Here is a 24,775-nt window from a genome sequence, read left to right as displayed (position 1 = left end):
TCAAATATTCTTTGAAATTAATTCTAACTCAAATGTTCTTTGAAATTAATTTTAACTCTAAACAATTTGCCACGTAAATTACCTAATGTGCAGCTATAGTCTCAGAAAATTCAAGTTTGTGCTCAAAACTGCTGGAATTGGACAGTGCGCTGTATTTTGTGTAAGTATCCTAATATCGTGTCTGGCTTAAATTCATCCATATCTAGAGAATTAGGGTTTGTTGCATGGTGTTAATTGCTTACCAGTTTTCAACAACCCTGGCACCACCTACGGGGACACACTGGGACACAGGGTGCCATCTCGCTCTCCAAAAAGCCTCTCCAAGATATTTTGGTGCACCACAAAAAGGGATGGTTGCTTGCAACGGTTGCGAGCAGCAACTCCCCCATCCTAAAAGTGAGTTGAAAATTATTTAGCTGTTAATCCAAAACAAAAGCAGACAGGCAGCAAGTTGTGGACTTGGTACAGCAGCCCTGGCTTCCAGGCCACGCATAGTGCGTTAATGTGCGCGGTAATGTCTCAGCTGATGGATTTGATTGTCCCGAACCTCAGAAATATGTATCCAGTGGCGCAAAACTCGGAAAGTAAAATACTAAAAATGAACGATTGCTTAAAACTTCGGAACTGTCAGTCCCTGGCGATCCCGAGAGGGAGAGATGAGGCAGCGTAGGCGAAGGCGGGGCCCAGCGCCCGCCGGGCGGGGCCAGAGCCGCGCCGGGCGGAGCCGGGGGAGGGGCGGCGGAGCCGGGGAAATGGCGGCCCCGCATCGATCGATCGATCGATCGGCGTTCGCGGAAGGCGCCGCATCGATCGATCGATTGATCGTCCCTGCGCGGCGGCCCCGTCAGCTCCGGCATGGCCGGGCTCATCAACTTCGAGGACGAGGAGGAGGTGAGGGGTTACTTGGAGAATCTGCACGTCGAGTACAGCTACGAGTGCTTCAAGGAGAAGGACCCGGACGGTAAGCGGCCCCACCGTCACCCCCCTGCCCGCCGCGGGGCCGGCGGGAGCTTCAACCCCCCCTCACCGGTGCCTTGCAGGCTGCCAGCGCCTCGCCGACTACCTGGACGCCGTGAGGAAGGACTTCGTGGCGGCGGCGCGGGTGCTGCAGGACAACTGCGAGAGGCACGGGCACAGCGAGAGCTGCTACAAGCTGGGCGCCTACCAGGCCATCGGCAAAGGTGGGGTGGGGTGGGGTGGGGTGGGCAGTCCTGCCGCTCGGGTCGTTCCCTCTACGGCCCCCACACCCTCCGTTGCCTCTCGCCCTCCCGGCCGCCGCCCGCGGCCTGGCACGGTGGTGGGGGTGTGGCGGGCTCTTTCCCCGCAGCACAGAGGGCGCCGGCCTGTGGCGGCCCCGCCGGCAGCCTGAGCCCCTCTGTGTAGGGGCAGCGGGGGGGGGGGGGGGGGGGGGGGGCTGGTGCCTGGCGGGGAACACGGCTCCCGCTTCTGCAAAGGTGCAAAGGTGCTGAGCACCGGCGCCTCCTCCCGACCTTGCGGGAGCAGCTACCTGTCCTGCCGCTTTTATGGTCACATAATAAAAGCTGCGGAAGGGTGGGAAACCTTAAATTGCTTCCTTCTGAAGAAGCAACTTCAGGTTAACCACGTGTATTATCTTTTGATAGTTATGGCTGTATAAGTGGTAAGTATATCCAGTGCTGAATGGTGCTGTGCGTCCTGTGCTTAAAATTGGGATTTCTTGCTGTCTGGCTGTTCTGTTTCTAGAGAAAGTAAGGAAGAAATAAACTTACATACTGGTAACACTGCTTACAGACACTTAAGTAGGCCCCAAGTCTGCCCAACATGTATCTGCTGGTACGGTAATGGGACACGGTTAAACTAGTCAGTCCTCTTCCAAATGACAATACTAGGAAGGAACATATTTTTACTGTTGTTCAAAACTAGTAACAATCTTAGCATACCTGTAGGTATACTGGCAACACTTTGCCAGGTGTACTGGTGCGCTTTGCCTAGTGTAATCTACTAAGAAATACATAGATGTAGTAGTAGAAAGAATGTTTTGTGGGTTTGGTTTGGGTTGGTTGTTGGTTTTTTTTTGTGTAAGTTGTGATTACTGTAGAGTGGAGGAGGGTTTCCTAACTTGGAGACATTAGCAAAACCTTTGTAACTGAGACGATAATAGTGTCTCTGAAGTCCTAAATTTTCACTGTAGCATCTAAAGTGAGGGATGCTGTATTTCCCAAAGAGCACTGGGAAGCGTGCTGCAAAGCAGAGAGCGCCCATCTGTTTCAGTATGTCCTTACAGTAATCTTCTTGGTTTCTTGGCCGGCAGGTGGACTCGACCCAGATTTGAAAGCTGCCTACAACTCTTTTATGAAGTCATGTGAGAAAGGTGGGAAGAAGTCAGTAAATGCATGTCATAATGTTGGGCTGTTGGCCCATGATGGAAGAGTAAACGATGATAAACCTGACCCTGTTGTTGCTAGAGACTATTACACGAAAGCCTGTGATGGCAATTTTGCTCCTAGCTGCTTCAACCTCAGTGTAATATACCTCCAAGGAGCACCTGGGGTCCCTAAGGACATGAACCATGCTTTGAGGTACTCGCTGAAAGGGTGTGAGCTGGGTCACATATGGGCTTGTGCCAATGCCAGTCGAATGTACAAACTGGGAGATGGCATTGAGAAGAATGATGCTAAGGCAGAGGATTTGAAAAACAGGGCAAAACAGTTGCATAAAGAACAGAAAGAAGCCTCAAGTTCTGTAACGTTTGGGGAGTAAAACTGCCAGTTGCAGTTAAGACTGCAGTTTTAAATGGCAAGTGAACTTGTTATTTAAATCGTAAGCGTACGGTTTTCAGTCGTAATAAATAAATATCCTGTAAGTATTTGCATATGCAAATAAACATATTTTTGTGGATGCGACACATATGACCAAATCTGCTGTGTCTTTCTGTGTTTTTAAATATGCAAGTTCTTAAGAGTATTGCTTAGATCCCTCTTCTTCTTTAAGGATGACACAAACATCTGGCCTTTTGGAATTTTGTTCCCCTGGTTTCAAGTATGAAATTGGTCCATAGCATACTTCTTTTTCTTTTTTTTCTCCACTGCACATGCTTATAACAAGGAACTGTAATTCTGTACTGGGCTGAGGCTGAATAGCTTGCTGTCATGTAAAGGTTTCTGCTTTTCGGAGACTGTCGTGAATCCCGTGTATTTCCTGAGCTAACTTCCTGCTGGAACAAGCATGGATTTTGATCTGCTTTCACAAGATGTTTCAGTCTCACCACTTCCACTTTAAAGCCATGCTTATTTTGCTGTCTTTGGCCACAGAAATATTGTCCTTTGCCTGTACTGTCAGCCTTGTTAACTGTGAGAAGTTTGTTCTGGCTGCATGTTGATCCTGGCCAGTGCTTCTCACTATCTGTGACCTTTCCAGATCCAGGGGGACATGCTGCTTTAGGCCCTGAAAGCATGAAGCTTTTCCCTGGTCAGCTTAGATCTAGAAACATTTAAGTTGCGTTCAGATGATGCCAAGCCCAGAACAGTAATGAGCCTGTATGGCAGTATGTACCTAGAGGCATCTCTGCCTATAGATCTTGCAAATGAAATAGGTGGAGAGAGACAGAGGCAGGAGAGAAAGGAACTTAATTAGCTTTGTGGGGCAGATGAGATGCAGATAGTAGAGGAAATAAGTAAGAGAGCTAGGAATTGGCCTGGATCCACTGAATTACAGGTAAGTATCCAAGACAGGAGATTCCCTTTCAGCCAAGGCATGCACGCAGGTTTTAAATACCTTTAGCCCGAATGTTGTTTGTAGCGCCTTGCCAACTGGTTTGTCCCTGTGTATCTGAGCGCCCTGCGTGCCTGACTGCTTTAGGGTTGGTCTCCGACGCACGGTGATCATCCTGTATTCAATTACACAGAAATTGTTTTATTTTCCTGCCAGATTCTGAAACATTATGTTCTATTTCTTATAATACAGATGTAGTGCTAACTGATCAGATTTTAGACTCAAATCCGTAGCTTATATATACACACAAACAGTAACTAAACATATGTATTCTGAAACAGCAGCCTAAATAAGTAGGGCAGTGTATGTAAATGTATTCGTGCACTCACGCGATCTTTTATAATTTTGATGTGTATAAATATATGTAAAGCTTGTGATGTGTGTGCATATGTTTTGCTGTAAACTTGCTGCTGATTTAGAACATGAATACTCTGGCTACGGTCTAAATAAAGATACAAACTTACTATTGAAGTAAATTAAGTGGGAGAAGAAACAACACTGATTTGGCTATTGCCACAACTGAAAGCAGAATTTGTAGAAACTCATTGCCTGAAAACCCCAGCAAAGTAGTGTAGTGATGAAATGAGTACACTGTAACGACAGATGGCAGTACATGAAAACCATTCTCGCATACCGCGGGAGTAAGGCCTATGGTTCTTTTTTTCAGCAGCCTGGGGAAAAAAAAAAAATAGCAGCGGTGACAAAAGCGAGATTAATTTTTCTGTTAACACGGTTAATATTTTATGGCAGTTTAAGAAAGTAAAGCTCTTTTAGAGGAACACGCTTGGCTTGATTCTTTGTTGGGTATTATTCTGGGCATTTATTTCACTTGGGAAAGGTAAGTAGGAAAGGTTGGGAAAGGCTCTGTGGAGCGTAACAGTCCAGCAATAAAACAGCTTGGAAGCCATGTATACAAAGTAAGCAATTACAGGTTGTAAAAACACGGTGTTGGAGCATTGGGTGACATTTTAAGCCCTGATCCTTTTTTTTTTGAGCTTGTAAGGCTCACTGCCTCCAAGTGGCTTGTTCGGATCCTCAGTCCAAGCGAACCTGTGCAGTAAAGCAGTCTTTCTTCCACTGGGACTAATGGTTGTCAGTGATCCCTCGGGGGGGAACTTCAGTCAATGCAGCAAATGGGCACCTGGGAACATCCTCAATAAGAGACACGTATTGCAGATAATTAAAGCCACATATAAAGTGCATGTAGTGGGGAGGTTTTTTTCATAGCACTTGAGAACTCGGAGACTCGCAGAATTTAAATATTATAAAATGAACTATATTCATAAAAGCCATCAAGTGTGTTAGTACAGGTAAGTTTATGAAGTGTCATCCAATTTTGTGCCAGCAGTTGAAAAGGCAAACCCAAATTAAGGAAGACTCTTCTGTTACATTAAAACACTATTAAAACCAGTTTAAAGGGGGTTTGGGCTGTTTCTGAGCAGTTTGCTACCTGTTCTGGACACACCTATATCTTTATTACACAGATATCAGTGATGCTTTAGATGGGTCACGACGTCTCCTATTTGATGATTTTTCCCTCCAAAGTGACAAAGCATCCAAAAAAAAGGAAGATCAGCCAGTCTCATTTCAGCATATTATAAATGATATGTGGTTAATGCAGTCTATAGCAGAGACTACAGACTCTACTAGTAGCTGTCTATTTCAACCTAGAGATTATGATCAGGAGATGTAATCTTATCTGTCAAGAGGTGAAAATTGTACTGCCAATCTTGGCTTATAACTATCTTGCTCTGATATTATGAGGGTGTTCCCAAAAGGCCAATATCTTCCTGCTCTTTCTTTTTACCTGATGTTACAAAGGCTAAATTTTATGTCCTCTTGGGAAGAAAATTGTTCCTCCAAAGCCTCTGAGGTCATAAAGGAAAAGTGATAGATATATGATCATAATAGCATACTTAGAAATAGGGAAGACCTGTTGATCTCTTCAGAATCAGTGGATTGTCTAAGAAATAAAGGAGTTTATCTCAGCTTCACAGCTCCTAAACCACTCTCCGCTTTCTCTTTTATTTGTTTGTACTGATCTAAGCATACTGCTGACCCCCCTTAATAAAGCAGCAATATACTTCAGAAGGAATGGTGACCAACTCTCAGTAATTAAATAGACTTATGAATACATGGCTTTAAATGATGAAAGCATTCACTGCAGGGTGCTTCCTGCAGCTGTGGAAAGATCGCCAGTGGAGTGCTGGTTTTGTACTGCAAAGTAAAAAACACTGGCACCACATCATGTTGTGTCGTTAAGTGTCATTCGGATTAATTCTGGACAAAAGATGCTGTCGGGTAAAGCCACATGACATAGAAAGAGAAAAATAGGCTTCTTCTGGTGGTTCTATTTCTGTGCTATATTGTAGTAAAAGCAGTCTTGCAGCTTGCTTGCCTTTTATTCAGCCGTCAGTAACAACTCCTCTCTGCAGTGTATGTGTGGAGGTAGTTCTTGTAGCTGTACATACCCACCCAGAGGGACCGTCTGGGAGACTTTGTCTATGTAATTGCCACACCAAGAAAGCACAATAATATTGTGTGCCTTGTTACAGTACAAACTTTCTATTCAGTGTGGAAAGAAATTCACTCTGTCGCAATTTTTCACTATCTGTAGCCTCCCAGTGCTTTCGTTTTTCAGTATGCGCTCTTGAAGCAAACGCGATAACCACTAATTACACTAATTTCAGACTATATCATATATTTCTAATTTGTTGTTATTGCCTTCCACTCTAACACTAGTTACAATTACCAATGGTATATTCATTCGAAATACGATGTTTTACACTTCTTACAGTCTTGTTTGTAATATGCTTTTGTAATATAGTCTTATTTTTAATCCTTTTTTCCCCTAGATCAACTAGTAAGAAATTTATGTGATGTGGAATTATAAAATTACGGCCATTTTGGAGTGGTGATTTCAGATGGGGATTCGTGAACAGCATAATTGTAATGCACACACACGCTCCAATTCATGAGTGTGGTGGGAGTTCTCCGTAAGATCTCATTCTGCCTATGCAACTGAAATACGGTGCTTTAAACATACCCCGGAGAGTTTTTCTTAGCAACTGAGAAGCTTCTGGTAAAACAGAAGAAAGAAAAAAGATGAAACCCTGCATGTTTATACAGCAGTTGTCACCCACAGCATTCTAGCGCCCTTCACCCAGTGAATCACAAGAAACAGAGAGCTGCTTTTCAGCTCACAGAGCCATTACGTAGAGAGCTGGGTAAGAAAGCCACCGGAGAAAAATGTTGATTGGCAATGATGTAATTTCATAACTTGAAGATGAAGCTAACCTGAATTTATTTGGAAGTAGCTAGCCTGAATTTGTTTAGAAGTTCCTTATTCTGTCAGCCCTCGTTTGACACTTAATGGCCCGGTCCGAGCATTTCATTGTCTCAACAGAAACACTGGAAAGAAGTGAGCTGGTTTCCTTCCAGCTCTCCTGCGGCTGGAAGCACACCGTGTTCCTATAGACCTTCCTGCCCAGGAAACTCTCACTGCTTTGCAACAACCTTTTCTGCAAACTCCTGAGAAGGAAACTTGTATTATCGCTTTAGTACAGGAAAGGAGGACAAGGCACTGAACGGCCATCGACTTACTTCAGGTCACACAACGTCAGTAAGGGCCCAAACTGATTAGTCTCCAAACAATATTTATCAAGACTGCGGGCAGTCTCGCTCTGTTACCTTCAAGGGACGTTATTTTGTGTGCCACCTTAAGTGGAACGTTTCCTCTACAGCATTGCTTGGCTTATTTGTTCTGCAGTTGGTACAAAGGAAATATATAGTATCTTACTTGTCAGGTAGGCTGAGATAGAGTGACGTTAGTTGTCACGGGGACCCAAACCTGCCTCAGACTGGCAGCTCACACAGCATGGTATTTATGATGAACGAACACTGGGCCACAGAGAGATTATATATAATTTGAGGAAAAAAAGCTTTAGATCTTTTTGAAACTCTGAGCTTATTCTAAGTTCTTTTCTGCTGGATTTTGTGAGTTTTAGATGTTCCTCGGAACCCAGGGGCCAATACCAGAGGATGCCAAGCATTGACATAGTTTCAAAAGCCACAGAACCTGTGAACAAATTCAATGGTTTCTATAGGAGCAGCACAAAGGTTTTGTTATAGCAAACAGTAAAAAACTTCCCACACCATTTCACAGTTGACCAAAATGTCTCCACAGTGTACTTGGCTTTGTAATTTCTGTTTTCTGTGTATTACAGCATGAAACGCCTAAGTGTGTTGTGTGCTGGCTGTTCTGTTTATTGCTCCCATAACAGGCTGTGGATGTTTCCAGGTCACGCTATCACACCGTAGTCACAGTGCTGATCCATTGATGGTTTAGACTGCAAGACAAGTTAAAAGCTAGTTAATATAGTTCTATAAATGACAGGAAATATGTGATCCCTACAGATCAATTCTAATTGTCTATGAACTTTCTTTCCTAATCTAATGCCATCCCAATGTGTGTGTTAAACTAAAGCCTATGGTCAGAATATATTTTCTTATGCAGTACCTGCATACGTCCCTTGTAATCTTTAGGTAAGAATGTAAAGCATTTGGTTCTTTCAAATGCAGGATGATTTTGCCTTAGACATTGCGCAGTCACAAGTTGCAACCTAAGGCTCTATTTATACCATAGCAGAGTCATGGAAACATTTTACATATACTATTCGCCCCATTATAATCTTTGGGGAACAATTTCAAGCAAGGGTTTTGATCTACAATTTGAATAAAAAAAAAAATAACCTGCACTTGATTTTGATTAATATTTTCCCTCAGCATTTTGCAGTAAAGAGCCAGAATACTTGCTGTCATCCCACAGCCAGATATGTTGCAACAATCTGTGAGAACTTCAAGCCAAATTGTGGATAAGTTTTACCTCTTAGAAGCACCAGTGGAAAAGCTGCCCTCTGGAGAGCCAAAGCTGAGGTCCTTTGCCAGGGTGCGATGCCAGCATCGCACACACCGCCTGGGAAAATAGCACATAGAGGCAAGCGAAGACACCTGGTGCTCAGGAGCCTACTGCTAGCTCTGCTGAAGAGCAGCAAGCTTCAGGCTGCTCACACTTCGCTTAGTGCTCTTGAAAGGCATTAATGTTGCCTGGGGACATACATAAAGTGACAGAAAAAAAAAAGTTAGTAACATTTTTTGATGTTTAAGTACGAAAGAACAAAGTTTTTTGATTCCGCTCCTGTTCACTAGGCTGAATCAGAAATATTGTGCGACTGGGAAACATATAACCTTGAAAACTAATTGAATTGCATCTTTTCTTTCAGAAAGGTCCTTGTGCAATCTGGGATATGGGATATTTCTTCTCTGCTTTTGTCATGACACTGCAAATTGATCAGATTGAATGTGTGGAGAGGAATTGATTGAGTGCTCTTTGTGCTTGGAGGCTCAAACTAATAAGTGACAAACATAAATGCTGTTTCTTTTTAGAAATTGCTGTGTGCAATACCGCTCAGCCTATGAATACAGTTAAAACCAAAGGGACTCAGCGCACTTTCTGCTGCACATCAAGCATCAGCCTCCCTCAGCTGGGACCTGTGAGGTTGTTTTAAAGGACTTGTTGGAGTGTAACTTACCTTGGCCCAAACACTCCAAGAAGATAGCACAGCTGTTGAAGAAAACCAGGATCAAAATATGAGTCTTAAAAGAAGGGTGGGTTCACAGCAGAAATCAGCCAGAATAAATTGCATAGCAGAGGAATTATTTCTAGCTAGAATTTACCTGTCCATATACAAAATGAGATCAACTGATTAATTAATTCAAACCGAATTCTATTTTTTGTCATTGCTCAATCAGTAAAAGAAAAAGATGAGTAATTCAATTTGGCCCTTGAAGCATTTCATGATCACAGGAAAGCAGCATATGAAGCTGCTTTCTTCCCTGACGTCCACAGAGTGCAGCAAGGACTACAGTAACACTTGGTGTAACAGAAAGCCTGCTAAGATGCCTTACAGATGCCAGATTACCTTGTCTAGCTCTGGAGTTAAACAGATGATGATTTCCAGAGCTTGATCCCACGTATGTGTGTTCCCAAAGGAAATCATCACAATCCAAAGCCTATTTTGCTAATTCAACGAAAGAACCAGGTCCATGGTATATTCAGATCAGGTCTCTCCTGGAATATAATCCCAAATCAGATCAAATTAGCTCTCAGATACCTGCAAAGTGTCTGGACAATCTGAAACAGAAATCATTCACAAGTTCATGATCTCCTCTGTTAATTCTTCTACAATCCATACAGGTTGAAACTCCCAGTAACAATATGCCCCTACGGCACCAACACATGGCTGTTAACGTGCATTTATCAAATAAGGGCCTGCACAGAATTTAAACCCCTGCAGGGCGGAGGAGGTGAGGGCTGGGAGAGAAAGGCGGTCTTTCATCACCGGCTTCTTCACTTCCCCTCTGGAGCCAGGGCTGAACCAGTGGGTAGGTACACACACACACAGAGGTCTGATTTTTGGAAACTGAGCAAGTTTTTTAGTTCAGGCCCAGCTGTGCGTTTATTTGATGGGATTGCAATAGCTGTTCGAAGCATTCCCAGAACCCATTAAAGGCTGAAGAGTGCCCCAGCACTTTAGACTGCAGGTGGTCTAAGTACTCAGAATGGATAAAAGATTGGAGCCATCTATATTTAAAAAAAGAAAACCTAACCCCACAACAAAACCCAAATGTTCTTATGATCTGACGAGCCTTTTGCGTGCTCTCCACATGCTGTTCAGCTGTGTTCTTCTTATTTTCCTGTGGGAGGACCGTTCCCTTGGCTACCAGTGCTGGCCTCTAATGGTTGGCATTTGGGCACTCAGAGCTAACAGGATGAAAACATTGCTCTGTTTTTCTTTCCTGCCTGCAGGGGCGAAGGGAACACAGCTGGGGGGGTTTCTGGTAGGCAACAGCTCCAGGTGATACCACTGCATCGAGTTATGTGGTTTTGCCCTGCTGCACCCTTCCCTTCCCCGTGCTGCTCCTGTAGACCTCAGTATTTCTGCTGGCCACTGCCTTGTCTTAAAAGTGCTAACGGGAGGTGAGGTTTGGGGCTTGTTTCTCTGCCCTCCTGCACAGGAGATGATAGCTTCAGCTTCGGCTGCTACAGCCAGATGTATTTCTTTTTAGCCACATGCAGCCACGGCAGCGGCAGCGTGTCATGAGGCACAACACGCACAGCCACTCTCACGCTAACGGGGGGAGCAGGTCACAGCACACAGCTAATGCCCGGGAGCTATAATCCGTGTCTCTTAATCTTCCTGGCTTTCTGCATTAAGGACATTGTTGCTTTTGCATTAGAGGAATGAGAATAGTCTTGTCTCCTCTCGAGACCTCAAGGTCCCACCTTCATTTGCCATCAAGGGCTCCATGAAACTCCGTTTCATTAGAGACTCCACACAGTGACCTTTGCACAAAAACCTGCTCTCGGTAGTCCCTCCATAGTCTGAGGCTGCTCTCATTTAAATTACTGTTACGCTGAGGGAATCAAATGCATCTTTTTCTCTACTTAAGTGCCTGGAGCAAACTAATGTCCTTCTGCAGTCATGAAAAGCAACAAAGGGACCCTGATTCAGGGGGCAAGGTGAGGCTTGCGGTCTCTATGGAAACTGTAGACCAGCCTAATGACAGGGCAGATGAGGAAGCAAGAACACAGGTCCATCAGATGAACAGAAGCCATCGGATCTCAGACAAAAGTTGAGGAAACGAGGTAATAAATGTGGTGAGTGGATGAAGAGTTGTATGCTGGGTAGCTGGGAACCTGGTAAGAACTTGTGATTTATAATAAATAAATCCTGTGGCACAGCAAAAGCAAATACTGACACCACTAATCTGTATTGGGAGAAAAAGGGAAAAGTCACAAATACAGAAAGTCTATACTGCTTTTATATTTTTTTTCCCCCAAGTTTTCTGTTGCGGCTATACCAGATGACAATATAAGCAAATCTTATAATTCAGGGACACACTTGGTGCACATGCTGAACGATCTCGTCTCTGTAAGCAGGGCTGCTGGCTCTGCCCACCAGAAACGCTCAGAGGATAGAGAAGGCAGCTTGGGGAGGAGGAACATGGGAGGCACTGGTGCGGGAGCTGCATTCAGGGTTTAGCGTGTTTCCAGGAATTTGCACCATTCCTGCCTAGTTCTAGAACAGAGGGAAGGTGATTAGCACGTTGGTTTTGCTGAGCCTGCGGGACCTGCTTTGCACTTCTTGTTGGGACGATGTGAGGGACGAAACCTCTCTTTTCAGAGGCCAAAGAGGTTAAACTGTAGGGTCTTGCTGCACAGGAAGCGTTAGAGTTCTCCACCCAGGAGCCGTAACCAAAGAACTGCCCCGAATCCATGGAAGTGCCGGGGGTCCAGTGAGTGGGTCCATCGAATTAGGCAACCAGCCCAAACTGCGACAGCTCATATCTTCCTATTAAACAAATCAAACTCTCCATTTTATTACTACAAAGCCTCTCTCTCTCTGTCTTGCAAACGTAGGTATTTCCCGCTGGTCCAATCCTTTGTGATCACCCCATGACCTGGGGCTCTGCTTTTCCTGGTTTGTTCAAGAGCCACCACTTTCAAACATGGCCCGGCCTCGTTCAGGGCTCAGCAATGCACACCCACACCAGGCACTGCTCTCCAGCACATCAGCCACTGCTCACCCGTTTTCTCTCACAAAAACATCATTGTATTTAGATGCAAAAGTCATACTCTCTTCATTCTTGAAGGTGGCACAAAGTAATTTTGTATGAATGTTCTCCTGGGGAAATCAAATTTGATTGTACTACGAGTGATATTAAAATGCACCACACTGGGACACTAATATGCATATTAATAATGTATGTGCTATATAGAAACCTGGGCAAATTGAGCTAGAAGGTGTCTTGCAGTTATACAGTCTATTTCTCTGTCCCAAGCCAAAATTATCTGTGTCTATCATATCTGACAGCTATCTGCCCTGTCTAACCTCTACTGGAGGCTTCACAATTGCCGCAGGCAATTTTTTCCTGTGTTTACTGATCTTTCCAGCAGAAAGCTCATGATTTCCTCAAGCACCACCGATACAATGAATGAATGTAGTGAAAGGACAATATACAAGCAAGCAAGAACAGCCCAGCAGCAGAGGGGTGGGAGTCCTGGCAGTCTAAGGGAAGCCCTATTTGATTCAAGCATTTATTTAATTCGAGTTGACTACGGTAGGGCATTGTCTACAACCAGGTGAAGAACAACAGTCCTTTCAGCATGCTGGGAAGCGCAGACAAGATATGAATCCTCAGCATCAGAAAAGATAAAAAGGGTCAATGTAAAAATGCAGTTCATTGCAATGAGAGAGAGAGAGGCAGAATAAATGAGAGTAGCCTCTTATAGGAGTGATAAAGATTGGCCCAGATTTATTTTTCAATTGTGTCAAAGTGTAACTGCTCTTCCTTTTTATTGTTAGAGCTGTCATTGCAATAACATGCTAGAAATTAAATGCTTTATTTACTTGTTGGTAAGAAGAGAGATTTACCTGCCATGTGATATGCTGCTACTTTCACGCCAGTACAAAGATTGCATCAGAAATCCCAACCAGCTGACAAATATCTGGAATCAGAGGAAAAGAAAATAGTGGAAACCTGCTGCTCCCAGTTTCTGTCCTAGGAGAGGTGCTATAAAGCGCACTACGGCCTGATTTTATTTAAAATACTTTTATTTGAAAATGAATGCTCTCCAATGCCTGTGGTCCAGTTCCCCAGAAAAGAGGGCCCATGGCAGTGTCCATTGCTGGCACAGACAGCCCAGTTCTGTCACTTCCCCAGGAAGCACAGCCGAGAAGCCAAAGCTCTTGATCTAAGCAGCCTGAGATGGGTTTCCATCCCTAATCTGGTAAATGTGCCTCTAAAGGTTTGTTTGATGAGATGGAATAGGGAAAAATACATTGTCCTCTCTACAGACAGCTTAATATATTTTTTTTTTCAGCCAAAACCCTCCCATTTCAGACAAAGAAAATCAGAGGAAGCCCAGTGATGACCATGTGAAAACAACTCACCCACCCACCCAGCTCAGTAGAAAGGCTCTTGGTGCGACCTGACGCCTCAGCCCACTTCCTTTCAAGCACCTCATGTAGCAGGCGGCCTCAAACCCCTTTCACTGTCCTCTCAGATTTCCAAGGGATAAAACACTAGACCCCATTTGCACATCCTGCCATTCCCTCTTTTCATTATAACTCTGAGCTGTCTTTGTCAGCTCAGGTTGGCGCTGCCTTGTCACCCTCCCCAGAAGGGCTTCAGCCGTACACATAACTGAATTAATATTCACTTCATCCCTCATGCCTCAGAGATCCCACTTTAAAATCCCAAGTGCTAGCTTGGTAGCTCCAGCAAACACTAGGAAGGGTTGCCAGAACCTCTGTGGCTCCCAACCCCCTTGCTTTGGGCCTCTCAGGTACAGCCGTGCTCCTACGGAACATCTCTGACCGCGGGCTGCTCTCCTCAGGTGTAACAAACTGATGGTCCCAGTCAGAGTGCCAGGAGTAACAAGACCATAGTTTCCATTTAGCTCGACATCATGATTTATTGATGCAAGTAACAAATGCAGCCTAACAGAAAGAAAAGCACAGAAAGAAACACATTTTTCATTGACTCAAAAGAGAAATCAATACGTTTGTATATATTAGAGGGAGCAATCTCCATTAAAAAGCAAAGGGATGAGACAACTGCGTTCTTCATACTTGCTAGGATCCCGCGGCTTTTAACACATTTTAGTCTCTGCCTTAAGCCTCTCTCTCAAAAGCTGATGGACTCATAAGAGACATCAGCCCCAACCACCTGTCTTGACTGACCCCTGGAAACCCACAGGTAACTAATTACCAGACCCTGCTGGGGAGGCACCTGCCCCAAAAGTACCTGGCAGAGCTGCAAGGAAGAGAAAGATTCAGACAGATTTTTGCCTGTGAGTGGTTTTGAGTGACTAGAAGATGCAGTGAGGTTCAATCTGACCATACTGACACAGTACATGCTTGCATTTGCTCACTTAAGAAAACAAAATTAACGCTGATGGGGTTTGTGGTTCCTCTGATTGTCTGGAGATTGAATGGGGCCAGTTCAGATCAAATGAACAATTTTAAGTGCAGCGCTTTGTGCAGGTGTCCTTGTTAAAAAAAAAATAAATCAAAAGAAACAGTGTGAGTCATTAACAGCCTCTTTGTCTCGTGATCACTTGCGATTTATTTTACTGAAATGAAAATTTATTGGGACCTCACTGCAAGTAATGTCATTGTTTTCCTTCTGGAATAAAAAAAAATACAAAGCATTAAACTGGTGTGGGCAAAAACTCCATCAAAGAAGCCAGCAGACATTGCCGGAGTCCACACTACCCTGCCACATGGTACCCTGGCTCTAGGCCAGCGAGTGCAGATTTGCATGGTCGCAATCTCTCCCAAACCTGCTGCTCATTATAGAGCCTTCTTCTACCGCAAAATCCACTAAAAGAAGTGAACTGCAACATCTGCTGCAACAGATACATGAGAAAATGGTACATGTTCTTACTGAAAACAAGGAACTCTCAAAGTGGCTCTGATAGTACATGGCATTTTGCACCTCAAATGGTGGCAGGACTACAGGACTAATAGTGTGGTGGAGAGAGGAACATTAACTGAGTAAAAGCACTTACCTAACACAGCAGAGGCTCGCTGCCCGGTTCACCGTGAGCTGGAAGCCACAACTCCACAGAGGTGTAAGCACAACTGCTGTTTCTCTCGATACGTGATCTCATGGCAGACCAGTAAAGATAAGAAGTAGAAATGCGTTAACGAAGGAACGCAAGGCGCATTATGGGAAAACCTGAAGAAGGCAGGTGTACATACGATGTCAAAATAATATTTGCACATTTACTAATATTTCAGAGAAACGACTCTGGGGAGGAAAATATTCTGTAATCAGGTAGCTACTCCAATGAGCCTGGAGCAAAAACATGGACCGAAGACCATAGCAGAGGGCATGGTCCTCAGCACCACTTTCAGCTCTGGAAATAGTTCCTAGACTCTGCCCCCAACACCAAGTTACCTTATAGCTTGTGGTACTTTGGAAGAAAATCCTGAAAAACTTGTTAAAACCTGGGATAACTAACTATAGATGATGTGCTTTTTTTTTTCTTTATTCTGTCTTTAGATTTGGTTCCTATCTGGCAATCAAATTTTTAACCCTGTACTTTGACTCACTCTTCTGCTGGTGTTCTGTCAAAAAAGCTGGAGAACCGAGGTGTGCGCTGGCTTGTGCAAGGCCAAGACTCACGAAATTTCTCCTGCTTGGCACACACCAGGCAGACCCTGAGAGCAGGGGCACAGGCTACCCACGGTGCCTGTTGAAAGCTCTCCAGGACCACATGTGGTGGCAATATGGGGACACTCACAACAAGCAGCCTGCCCGGCAGGGAGGACTTGTATTTCTGAGAACTTACCTATCTCCATTGCCCTCCTGAAGCACTTTCATTTTTATCATTACTGCTTCAAAACTCTTATCAGGGTCTCTCCTTTCACCACTAGCAATTGCTGTCTTGGCAAATCCACTGTGGTGACATCTTTGCTGCGTGTTTGGCCCCAAGTGCAGCTGTGCTATCCATGAGCTAAACCACAAGACGCTGCAGCACCACTCTTCATACAGAGAGGAGGCAAACGGACATGGTTACGCTCATACCTCAACTTGCAGAGTAGACATCACTAAGTATATAAACACATTTTTCATTATATACTCTGTATATAAAAACATTGCATCTAAGTGAACACGCTCTATATAAAATCAATTTTTACTCACTCTCTGCAAGCTTAATGGAAGTCAAGATAAGCCCATTTGTTTTAACCCCCGAGACTAATGTTGCTTCCCCTCTTTCATTAACATGAGTTTATCTCACTCTCCCTTGAACAGGAAACACATCCACCCTGAAGTTTGATTAGCAGTAATCAGGAAACAACCACACCTGTACGTAGGCAGTGGAAGGCTTTTCAATTAAAAATGGATTTTAAGAACATAATGCCTCTGTTTTGAAAGGACAAATGCATCTTTCAAGGAATACAAGGTAAAAAATGAATGCATGTATGTTTCTTCAAGGATAGTCATGCTATCAGAGAATATGGTATCTTAATTATCAAAGGGATTAATTTCTGTTCTTTGGGACTAAATATATTCAATGTCAGTAAAGAAGTACTGGAGAGATTTTCAAAGGGAGGCTGATGGAACAGCCATTGCTTATCATCTGTCCAAAACCAGGTCCCTTTCTTCTTGGTCAGTTTGGATTTAAAACAGAGGTCCAGGGACTGTGGTGTGGGGACCTGCACCTGATACAAAAGCAGCCCAGAGAGTGCTGAAGCAGGGCTGTGCATGGAGGAGCAGGATGATTACTTCTGAAGAAAACAGAATGGCAAGGAAGCAGTGCCTAACTGAGATAAGTGATTTTTATTCATTCTCTTTCCAAGTCTCTACTATCTTTAATGCCTGTTGAAATAAAGCATTTGGAAGAAAAATCCTCCCCAATGGTTTAACTTTCTCACCTTTCAGTTAAATTCTAAGGACATTTCTGCTTCTCATTTGCCAAGTTCCCAGTAAAGCCAGAGGAAAGCAAGACTTAATATTCCTGTTACACCTAAATGTAAACTGCAAGCAGAATTATAAACAGCGTCTACAGACTGCTTTCATATGCTATAAAAAAGCTTAGAAAAGTACATCTGTACACTTCTGTTTCCTTTTCATATTGCCTTTCACCTCTCTGCTTCTATTTCCCTAAATAGAAAGATAATGGTATTAATCTATTCCTTGGGGCTCTTATGAAGAATCATCAGTTTAATATTTATGCAGCAAAATGGAATAAGTGCTGTATAAGTGCTGAGCATCATTATTGTTCTCTCCCTCTTCATTAGCACATCATGTACATCCCAAGTAGACCAGATAAACACAGAAATTAACTGTCCTCAAGGTAAGGCAAGTGTGGATGGCAACATGACTGCTAGAGAGCCACTAATTAAAAATGTTTGCTGCGGGTGGTGTCTTTGTCTAACAAAACAACTCACTAAGTTTTAAAGAATTAAATGTATTTCTGTACTCATTTGAGCAAGTTCTTTCTGCAGCAAAGGAGCTCTAAGAATATGTCCAAATTAAATATGCTGCATGTTTCCATCTGAGTTGTGCTGTGGAAACCACACATATAGTAATAAACACAGGAAATAAATGAGATCTGCAAAGAATCACTGAAGAGGTTTCCAGATTTCAGAATGCAAAACCTACTTGCTGCTTCAGTTGGATTCCTGTTTAAGAAGCAGCCGCTGTGGGAGGGCACAGAATCACAGAATGGTCAGGGTTGGAAGGGACCTCTGGAGATCATCTAGTCCATCCCCCCTGCCCGAGCAGGGTCACCTACAGCAGGTTGCACAGGACGGTGTTCAGGTGGGTTTGGAATGTCTTCAGAGTGAGAGACTCCACAACCTCCCTGCGCAGTCTGTTCCAGTGCTCTGCCACTCTCAAAGTAAAGAAGTTCCTCCTCATGTTAAGATGGAACTTCCTATATTCAAGTTTGTGCCCGTTACGTCTTGTCCTACCACTGGGCACCACTGAAAAAAGACTGTTCCCATCCCCCCGGCACCCTCCCTTTAAGTATTTATAAGCATTGATAAGATACTCCCTCAGTCTTCTTTTCTCCAGACTAAAAAGCCCCAAGTCCCTCAGTCTTTCCTCATAAGAAAGATGCTCCAGTCCCCTCATCATCTTTGTAGCCCTTTGCTGGACCCTCTCCAGCAGTTCCCTGTCCTTCTTGAACTGGGGAGCCCAGAACTGGACACAGTACTCCAGATGTGGCCTCACCAGGGCAGAGTAAAGGGGGAGGATGACCTCCCTCGACCTCCTGGCCACACTCTTCTTGATGGACCCCAGGATGCCACTTGCCTTCTTGGCCACCAGGGCACATTGCTGGCTTATTGTCATCCTGATGTCCACCAGGACTCCCAGGTCCCTTTCCACAGAGCTGCTCTCCAGCAGGTCAGCCCCCAACCTGTACTGATGCATGGGATTATTTCTTCCCAGGTGCAGTACCCTACACTTGCCCTTGTTGAATTTCATAAGGTTTCTCTCTGCCCAAATCTCCGGCCTGTCCAGGTCACACTGTATGGCAGCATAGCCTTCTGGCATGTCAGCCACTCCTCTCAGTTTTGTGTCATCAGCAAACTTGCTGATGGTACACTCTATCCCTGCATCCATGTCATTGATAAATATATTGAACAGGACTGGACCCAGTACTGACCCCTGAGGGACACCACTCATTACTAACCTCCAACTAGACTCTGCACCACTAACCACAACCCTCTGACAACAGCCATGGAGGAGCAGAGGGACATCTCTGCTCTAGAGCTCTGTGCTGGGAAACACCTTGGGCTGGAAGAGGAAAAAGAGAAAGAAAAATTAAAATCAGGACCTAGATAAATTCCAGAAAAGATGCCCAGCAGATTGCATCGTGGCTGTGGATGGAAGAGCAGAGGTGAGCAATGGCACACCCTGTTTGGTCGGGTGAGCCCTCCACCTCCCGGCCCCACGCCAGCATCGAGCTGAGGTGTGCAGCACCCACGGCACATGGCACCCACGGCACACAGCACCCATGGCACTTGGCACCCACCACACGTGGCTGCCCTCGCCCCACAGCTCCCAGCAAAAGGGGGAGGCTCGGGAGCCCCCTGCACTGAAAAAGCCACTCTCTGCTCTCTCTATCCCACCTTCACTTAAATACTCACTCCCTTCCCTCATTTTTTTTTCATTACCAACAAGAACAACCCTTAGCTGCCCTGAGCTCTACCCACCATGTGATCACTTACATTTCCACCATGGATCTGTAAAATGCAGCATCCTGATCTGGCAGTGTCTTACAGTGGAACACACTAAGGTGATGCAGCGCAAAGTATCTCTGTCAGCTTAAACACATGCGCTGTCTTGGAGCAGTTTTGTTCTGAGCTGCAAATCTCTGAGCCCGATTGGCAAGCAGAAGCCCCTGCTCCCTGCAGCAGCTGAGGAAGAGCCACGCGCCCTGCTCGACCGAAACTGGAGCATATTGCAGCAGCGGCAGGGGCTGCACAGCACTGCAGTTTGCAACTGGATCCATCTTTGCAACTACTTTAGTGACTAATCCCCATTTCCACAGGTTGGTTTTTTTTTGGTGCAGGAATTTAGATTAGTCCCAATATCATCGGGACTTCTAATTTGTCCATCTCAAAGTCTTTTCACTTGCTCCATCTCAAAGCACAGATGGTGGCTGTGGTTTCACCTCTGTCCAGAATACCTTGGGGTTTGCTTTTGGAACAGCTTGCCTTCACTTAGGAATTTGTCATGATGCAGCACGGTGTTATTTTCTAGCTGAGGCTGGCGTGAACAGTGCACAAGTACTTAAGCTGAAATAGTCTAACAGAAATAGGCTTTTTATACTGCATCACAGTCTGACATAGAAAATTGCCGCACTTCTCTTATCAAAATGTTGCAGGGCAGTAATCACAGCCGCTGTCTGCTCAACCGTGCATCAGCGCCCAGCTGGGTATGTCAGCAAAGGTGCGAGGGGAAAAAGAGAACTTTGTGCAGAGGTTCTTGCAATCGAAATCCCTAGTTTGGGAAATTAAAAACACATATGGGACTAAAACCAGGCTATGAAACCCGATTTGCTTTTCTTTTCCAGAAATAACAACTTCATAATAGTACTCTGCTGGACATGACCTTCAGTTGAGGGGAGGTGCCTTTTATTCCTTCCTAGGCAGACAGGGAGGTGAAGCACCCTTTCATGGAAACCCCATAGTCGTTCAAGAGTGGTTTTACCCTAGGGACTAACCCCCCATAACTGCAGGCTGGAGCGGATGAGCCTTCTGTACAAGCAGCTCTTCCCCGCGTTCCTCCACATCACAACACCCTCCTGTCCCTCCCACCTCCAGCTAAAGCTGCTTCTTCCCAGGTTGAATCTGTGGTGGATGACTTGCAAAATGGCAAACCTTGTCACTGTAGGACGTTGAGATGTGACAGTTCTGGGTGTTTTGTTCATCAAGGAGCATCTTAAAAAAACCCAACAATTAAAAGCCTGCAACCAGGGAAAAAATAAAAATAGTGGAAGAAAAAGAACTTCTCCCAGCATCTGGAATTTAGGGATTTGGCCTTCCAGTTCACCAAACTGAGGCCCTGTCTTACTGAGTGACAGTATTTTAATTATTACCATAGTAACGCCTAAGACCTTTTCTCTCTCACCTTGGACCAGTGGTTCTGGGAACTGCAGAGACTCAGTGAAGAACTTGTCCTGCAAAAAGCGTTTGCCCGTTGGGCATGCCATGATGGAACAGCTCATGCATCATGCTTAATGCTAAGGAAGGCTGTGTCAGTAAGAGAATGCTTGAAATGCCATATGTCTCTTCATGCATACACCGGCTCTCCAGGAAGGCTTCAAATAATATCATTTCTCATGCACAGCCCTCTTTAGCAAAAAGTCCCTTTTGTCCATTGTCACGGATAATAAGAATGGTCATTACCTTAGGTAAGGGAAACATGAAGGGGATGCAAAAGACTGCTTCCTGGCATAAATGAGTTCCCGAAAGGTAATAAATTCCTCTGAGCCTCCCAAGACTGTCTTCTCTGTGTTAGTCCTGTTAGATAGCGCTAACCCCACCTGCTTTCAGAGCCAGACCTCTGGAGCGCATGAAGTACTGATCTCAGACAGCAGAGCAACTCCTGCGTCCCTGATTGAGAAGAAATAACAGCAAGCTCTCTGCTACAGCACCACGGTAATTCTGCACTTTTTAAAAATTATGAAAATCTCTGTAATGAGATTAAGTTTGGAGAAGTTTGGCTTTGCCTCTCCTCAGAACACTCCCTGGAGCTGCCAGATGGCAGCTGTGAGCGGTGGAGCTGCTGAAAACCTGCCTGCTCCACGCCAGCACCGGCGGGTAAGCAGCCCTAAGAGGCAGAGTGCATGTCACTGGAATCCTGGAGGAAGAAAAACACCCTTCAGAGTGTAAATTGTGTTAAGGTGTACTGAGGGAAATACGGGCTTTTCACGTTTGCAGAGGCCTGACAGTCAGGAAATTTGGTTTTGTTTCCCACAACTGCTATGGATGTCTTACATGATTCTTTTCTCTGTATCTCTGTTTTATCTCCTGTCCTACATGGAAAGTGCACCTCCTTCACTCACAATGGAGAAGAGAAGGCTGAGAAGGGCTCAGAACAGCCAAAGTGCATTCCTAGGTCTGCTCTTCCCCGAATCCCTTGGGCAGCACCGCTTTAACTGCTCTCTGCCTCAAATCGACACTGCTGCTGTTTCCTCCTGCGGCAACTGTCCTGTTACACAACACCAGGATTTAGGATTATGACGGAATTACATCATCTGTGAGGAGGAGATGCTGGACTGCAAAGCAGACATGCCCTTCAGAGCAAGAAGGTTTTACAGTGATAACCTGTTCCGTTAGCTCAGATTTCATCCCAACATGATTACCCTTGTTCATGAAGTGCTGCCTGTTTTAGATTGGGCTTTATGTTAAACCCACAACCCATTTTCATTCTGGGGCCTTAGAAAATAATTTGCATGCTTCAAATTTTGAATTATTGAAGACAAATGGATGGTCTAAGTCAGGGTCCATAAACTATAGTTATACAGTGGATGCTGACCTGCCCCTTCTCATTCAAATCCAGTCTCTGACCTAAGGGAATCTGCTCCACAGGTTGTGCTTCAAGTCAGAATTCCGCCTTCAGCAAAGACAAACTCACTTAACGCATTTTAAATGCAAGAGTCAAATCTGGCTGGGAAGAAAGCCCACGTCAGCTACCGGTCTTTTATTCTGTCATATTACCAGACTGTGTGCTACAAAATCCAAGCCAGATGTATTTATTAGTAAATATTTTCTCTCCAGGAGTATCTGTCTACCTGATGGAGTCTAATTAACCCTGACACAGACAGCTGTCATAAGAGTATTGAACCATTTCTTGTTCTCATTATTTGCATTTCAGCAATGTCCTGAAGGAAAAGGAGGAAGGATTCGTGGTGAATGCTGACCATTAATTTCCCAGATCTTTTCCTTTCAAGAGGAATAATCACCAACGAGAAGCAGTGAAAACTGCTGATGGCATGTAAGAATAAGTGTAATGTACATTTATAAAATAAAATGTCCATTTGCCATGGACAATAGATAGTAAAAGAACCTCAGTGAAGCAGGCCAGTTTTGCTGAAAGGCAGTCTTAGCAGGGGGAGTCTGATCAACGTGGTCAGAATCTGACTGTCAGAATACAAAATGTTCTGGCTTCATGCAGACAATTACATTGCTTTTTACATACTCTTTGCATTTCAGAATCACTCCTTAAAGCAGCCTAAACTTCTGAAGTGTTCAGAACATTTCCAGATAAGGAGACACTTCACAGGTAAAGGATAATAGCAATTCTTAAAAAGAAGTTTGTCTTGACTTTTCATGTTCCTGGTAAATTAACTGGTTTTCTTTTTCCTTTTTTTTTTAGTATGTTTCAGTAACGAATAAATGGTTTAGTGCATTTCTTCCATTCAGAGTAGGCAAAAAACATTTAATCAATGCAATGTCTGGATCATATTCCACTAAAATAGCCATCTACCATTTGTATGAACGTTTCAACCTTTCTGTGCCTGAGGCACCTCCTTATAGAACAGATTTTCATTACTCTCTAACATTCAGCGATGCCATCCCACAGCTCTGGTCGGATGTCACACGCTGCTCACAGTTCAAATGTTCAATGCCTCCCCGCTGCTACTCTCAGTTAGAGGCACAGCCATGTACCAGAGCCATCTCCCTCCTGGCACTGGGCAAGTCTTTGATGGCTTTGCTGGAGAGCAGTAGGAGCAAGCAGAGCATCATGAGGCAAAGTTACCAGCAACTTTCATGATGGGTAGTTTTGGATCCTTGCTTACTCATATCAGTACCAATAGATGTTTACTTGTTTGTTTTTCTGATGATTTCAGTGATGTAGGATCAGTACAGTACATTTATCAAAGTGTGAGTTGATCTGCATTTGATACCTTACATTTGTGGGAACTGTGACAGATGGACAAAATATTCATGCATCTCTCTGCTTTTCAGCGTTTACCTATTGTTAACGGTAAGCACATTGCATTCGTGCCGTTTGGCATTCATCTCACCTGCCTACAAAGATCTGAAAGGCAGACCTCTGCTCCAAGGCAGCCACCTGGGTCCCTTCCAACAGCAAGTGGCAGGAACACTTGTTGCTACAGGGCAAAATACCTCTCCTGGCCAAGATGAATTGCCAAGTGCTGGTTGCTGTCTGTTATTTCCATTGGCTACAGGAGAAGTGTGGACAAATAGCTGGAACCAGCTGATTTTGAGAGAGTTAAAACAAGGTGAGACAAATCTACCTTTTGCAGCTGTAATTGTTTTGCTTTGCTTTTAAAAGATCTGCTTGGTTTTACAAAACGTAAGTAAGAGTCTTGCTTTCAGGACAAAACCAGAAAGATTAAAGAAGAAACTTCCTTCCCCCATTGGCCTATTTTTACTCTTCCCTGGCCATCTACTACTGATTTTTTTTAACCTCCCTCCTGCAAAGCACATGGTAGCGGGCACTCGGAGGTAGCTGCTGGATTGAAATGAACCTTTGCAAGGGTTTAAGATGGAAATCCAGCAATTCTGAATTAAGCAACTCTGATGTTTGAAATGAATCCTGAATCAGGCACAGGCACACTGCTGAAAAGTTTACGTTTGTCTATTTCTTGCCCTTCCTCGATTACTAGTTTCAAAGAACATCTTCTGTTCCACCAGTCTACACTGCAGGGAGCCAGTGCAAAACTTGTGTTGGGCTGTTTTAACTTTGATTGGCTTTTGCTTTTAACAAGAGAAAACAAGAGAAACGTATGCAAAGCCCTACTCCTGTCTCGTGCTCTATTTATGCGACAACCCATTGCAGTCCCTAGCTAGAACTGCAAACTGAGAGGAAGCGCTATCAATTAACACCATTGCTACCAATTACACAAGGAAGGAGAAAAACCCTAGTCTTTTAAAAATAAGGGACTAATTGTAGCAGTAGTTGT

The 24,775-nt window shown here is 44.3% G+C and overlaps 1 protein-coding gene and 1 long non-coding RNA gene across 2 annotated transcripts; both read left to right on the top strand.

The window, feature by feature from the left end:
• The first annotated feature begins 663 nt into the window (after window positions 1-663).
• Window positions 664-2,896, top strand: COA7 (cytochrome c oxidase assembly factor 7). Its single transcript, XM_082484677.1, has 3 exons — window positions 664-961; window positions 1,041-1,181; window positions 2,291-2,896. The coding sequence occupies exons 1-3, from the start codon at window positions 856-858 to the stop codon at window positions 2,737-2,739; spliced, it is 696 nt and encodes a 231-aa protein (XP_082340803.1). The 5' UTR covers window positions 664-855; the 3' UTR covers window positions 2,740-2,896.
• A 19,900-nt stretch (window positions 2,897-22,796) lies between these two features.
• On the top strand, window positions 22,797-23,851 carry LOC309672182. Its single transcript, XR_014269217.1, has 3 exons — window positions 22,797-22,839; window positions 23,058-23,127; window positions 23,814-23,851. It is a non-coding gene; the product is annotated as an uncharacterized lncRNA (long non-coding RNA).
• The last annotated feature ends 924 nt before the right edge of the window (window positions 23,852-24,775 follow it).

The sequence above is a fragment of the Vanellus vanellus genome (genome assembly GCF_965231255.1).
Source record: "Vanellus vanellus genome assembly, chromosome: 5".
Taxonomy (NCBI): domain Eukaryota; kingdom Metazoa; phylum Chordata; class Aves; order Charadriiformes; family Charadriidae; genus Vanellus; species Vanellus vanellus.
This window is presented reverse-complemented; position numbering and strand designations above follow the sequence as displayed.

What these genes read in the sequence shown, in the direction of transcription:
- COA7 (XM_082484677.1), top strand. Translation starts at nt 856, where the DNA reads ATGGCCGGGCTCATCAACTTCGAGGACGAGGAGGAGGTGAGGGGTTAC. An exon ending in CAAGGAGAAGGACCCGGACG is followed by an intron (nt 962 to 1,040) that starts GTAAGCGGCCCC and finishes GGTGCCTTGCAG; the next exon opens with GCTGCCAGCGCCTCGCCGAC. An exon ending in CTACCAGGCCATCGGCAAAG is followed by an intron (nt 1,182 to 2,290) that starts GTGGGGTGGGGT and finishes CTTGGCCGGCAG; the next exon opens with GTGGACTCGACCCAGATTTG.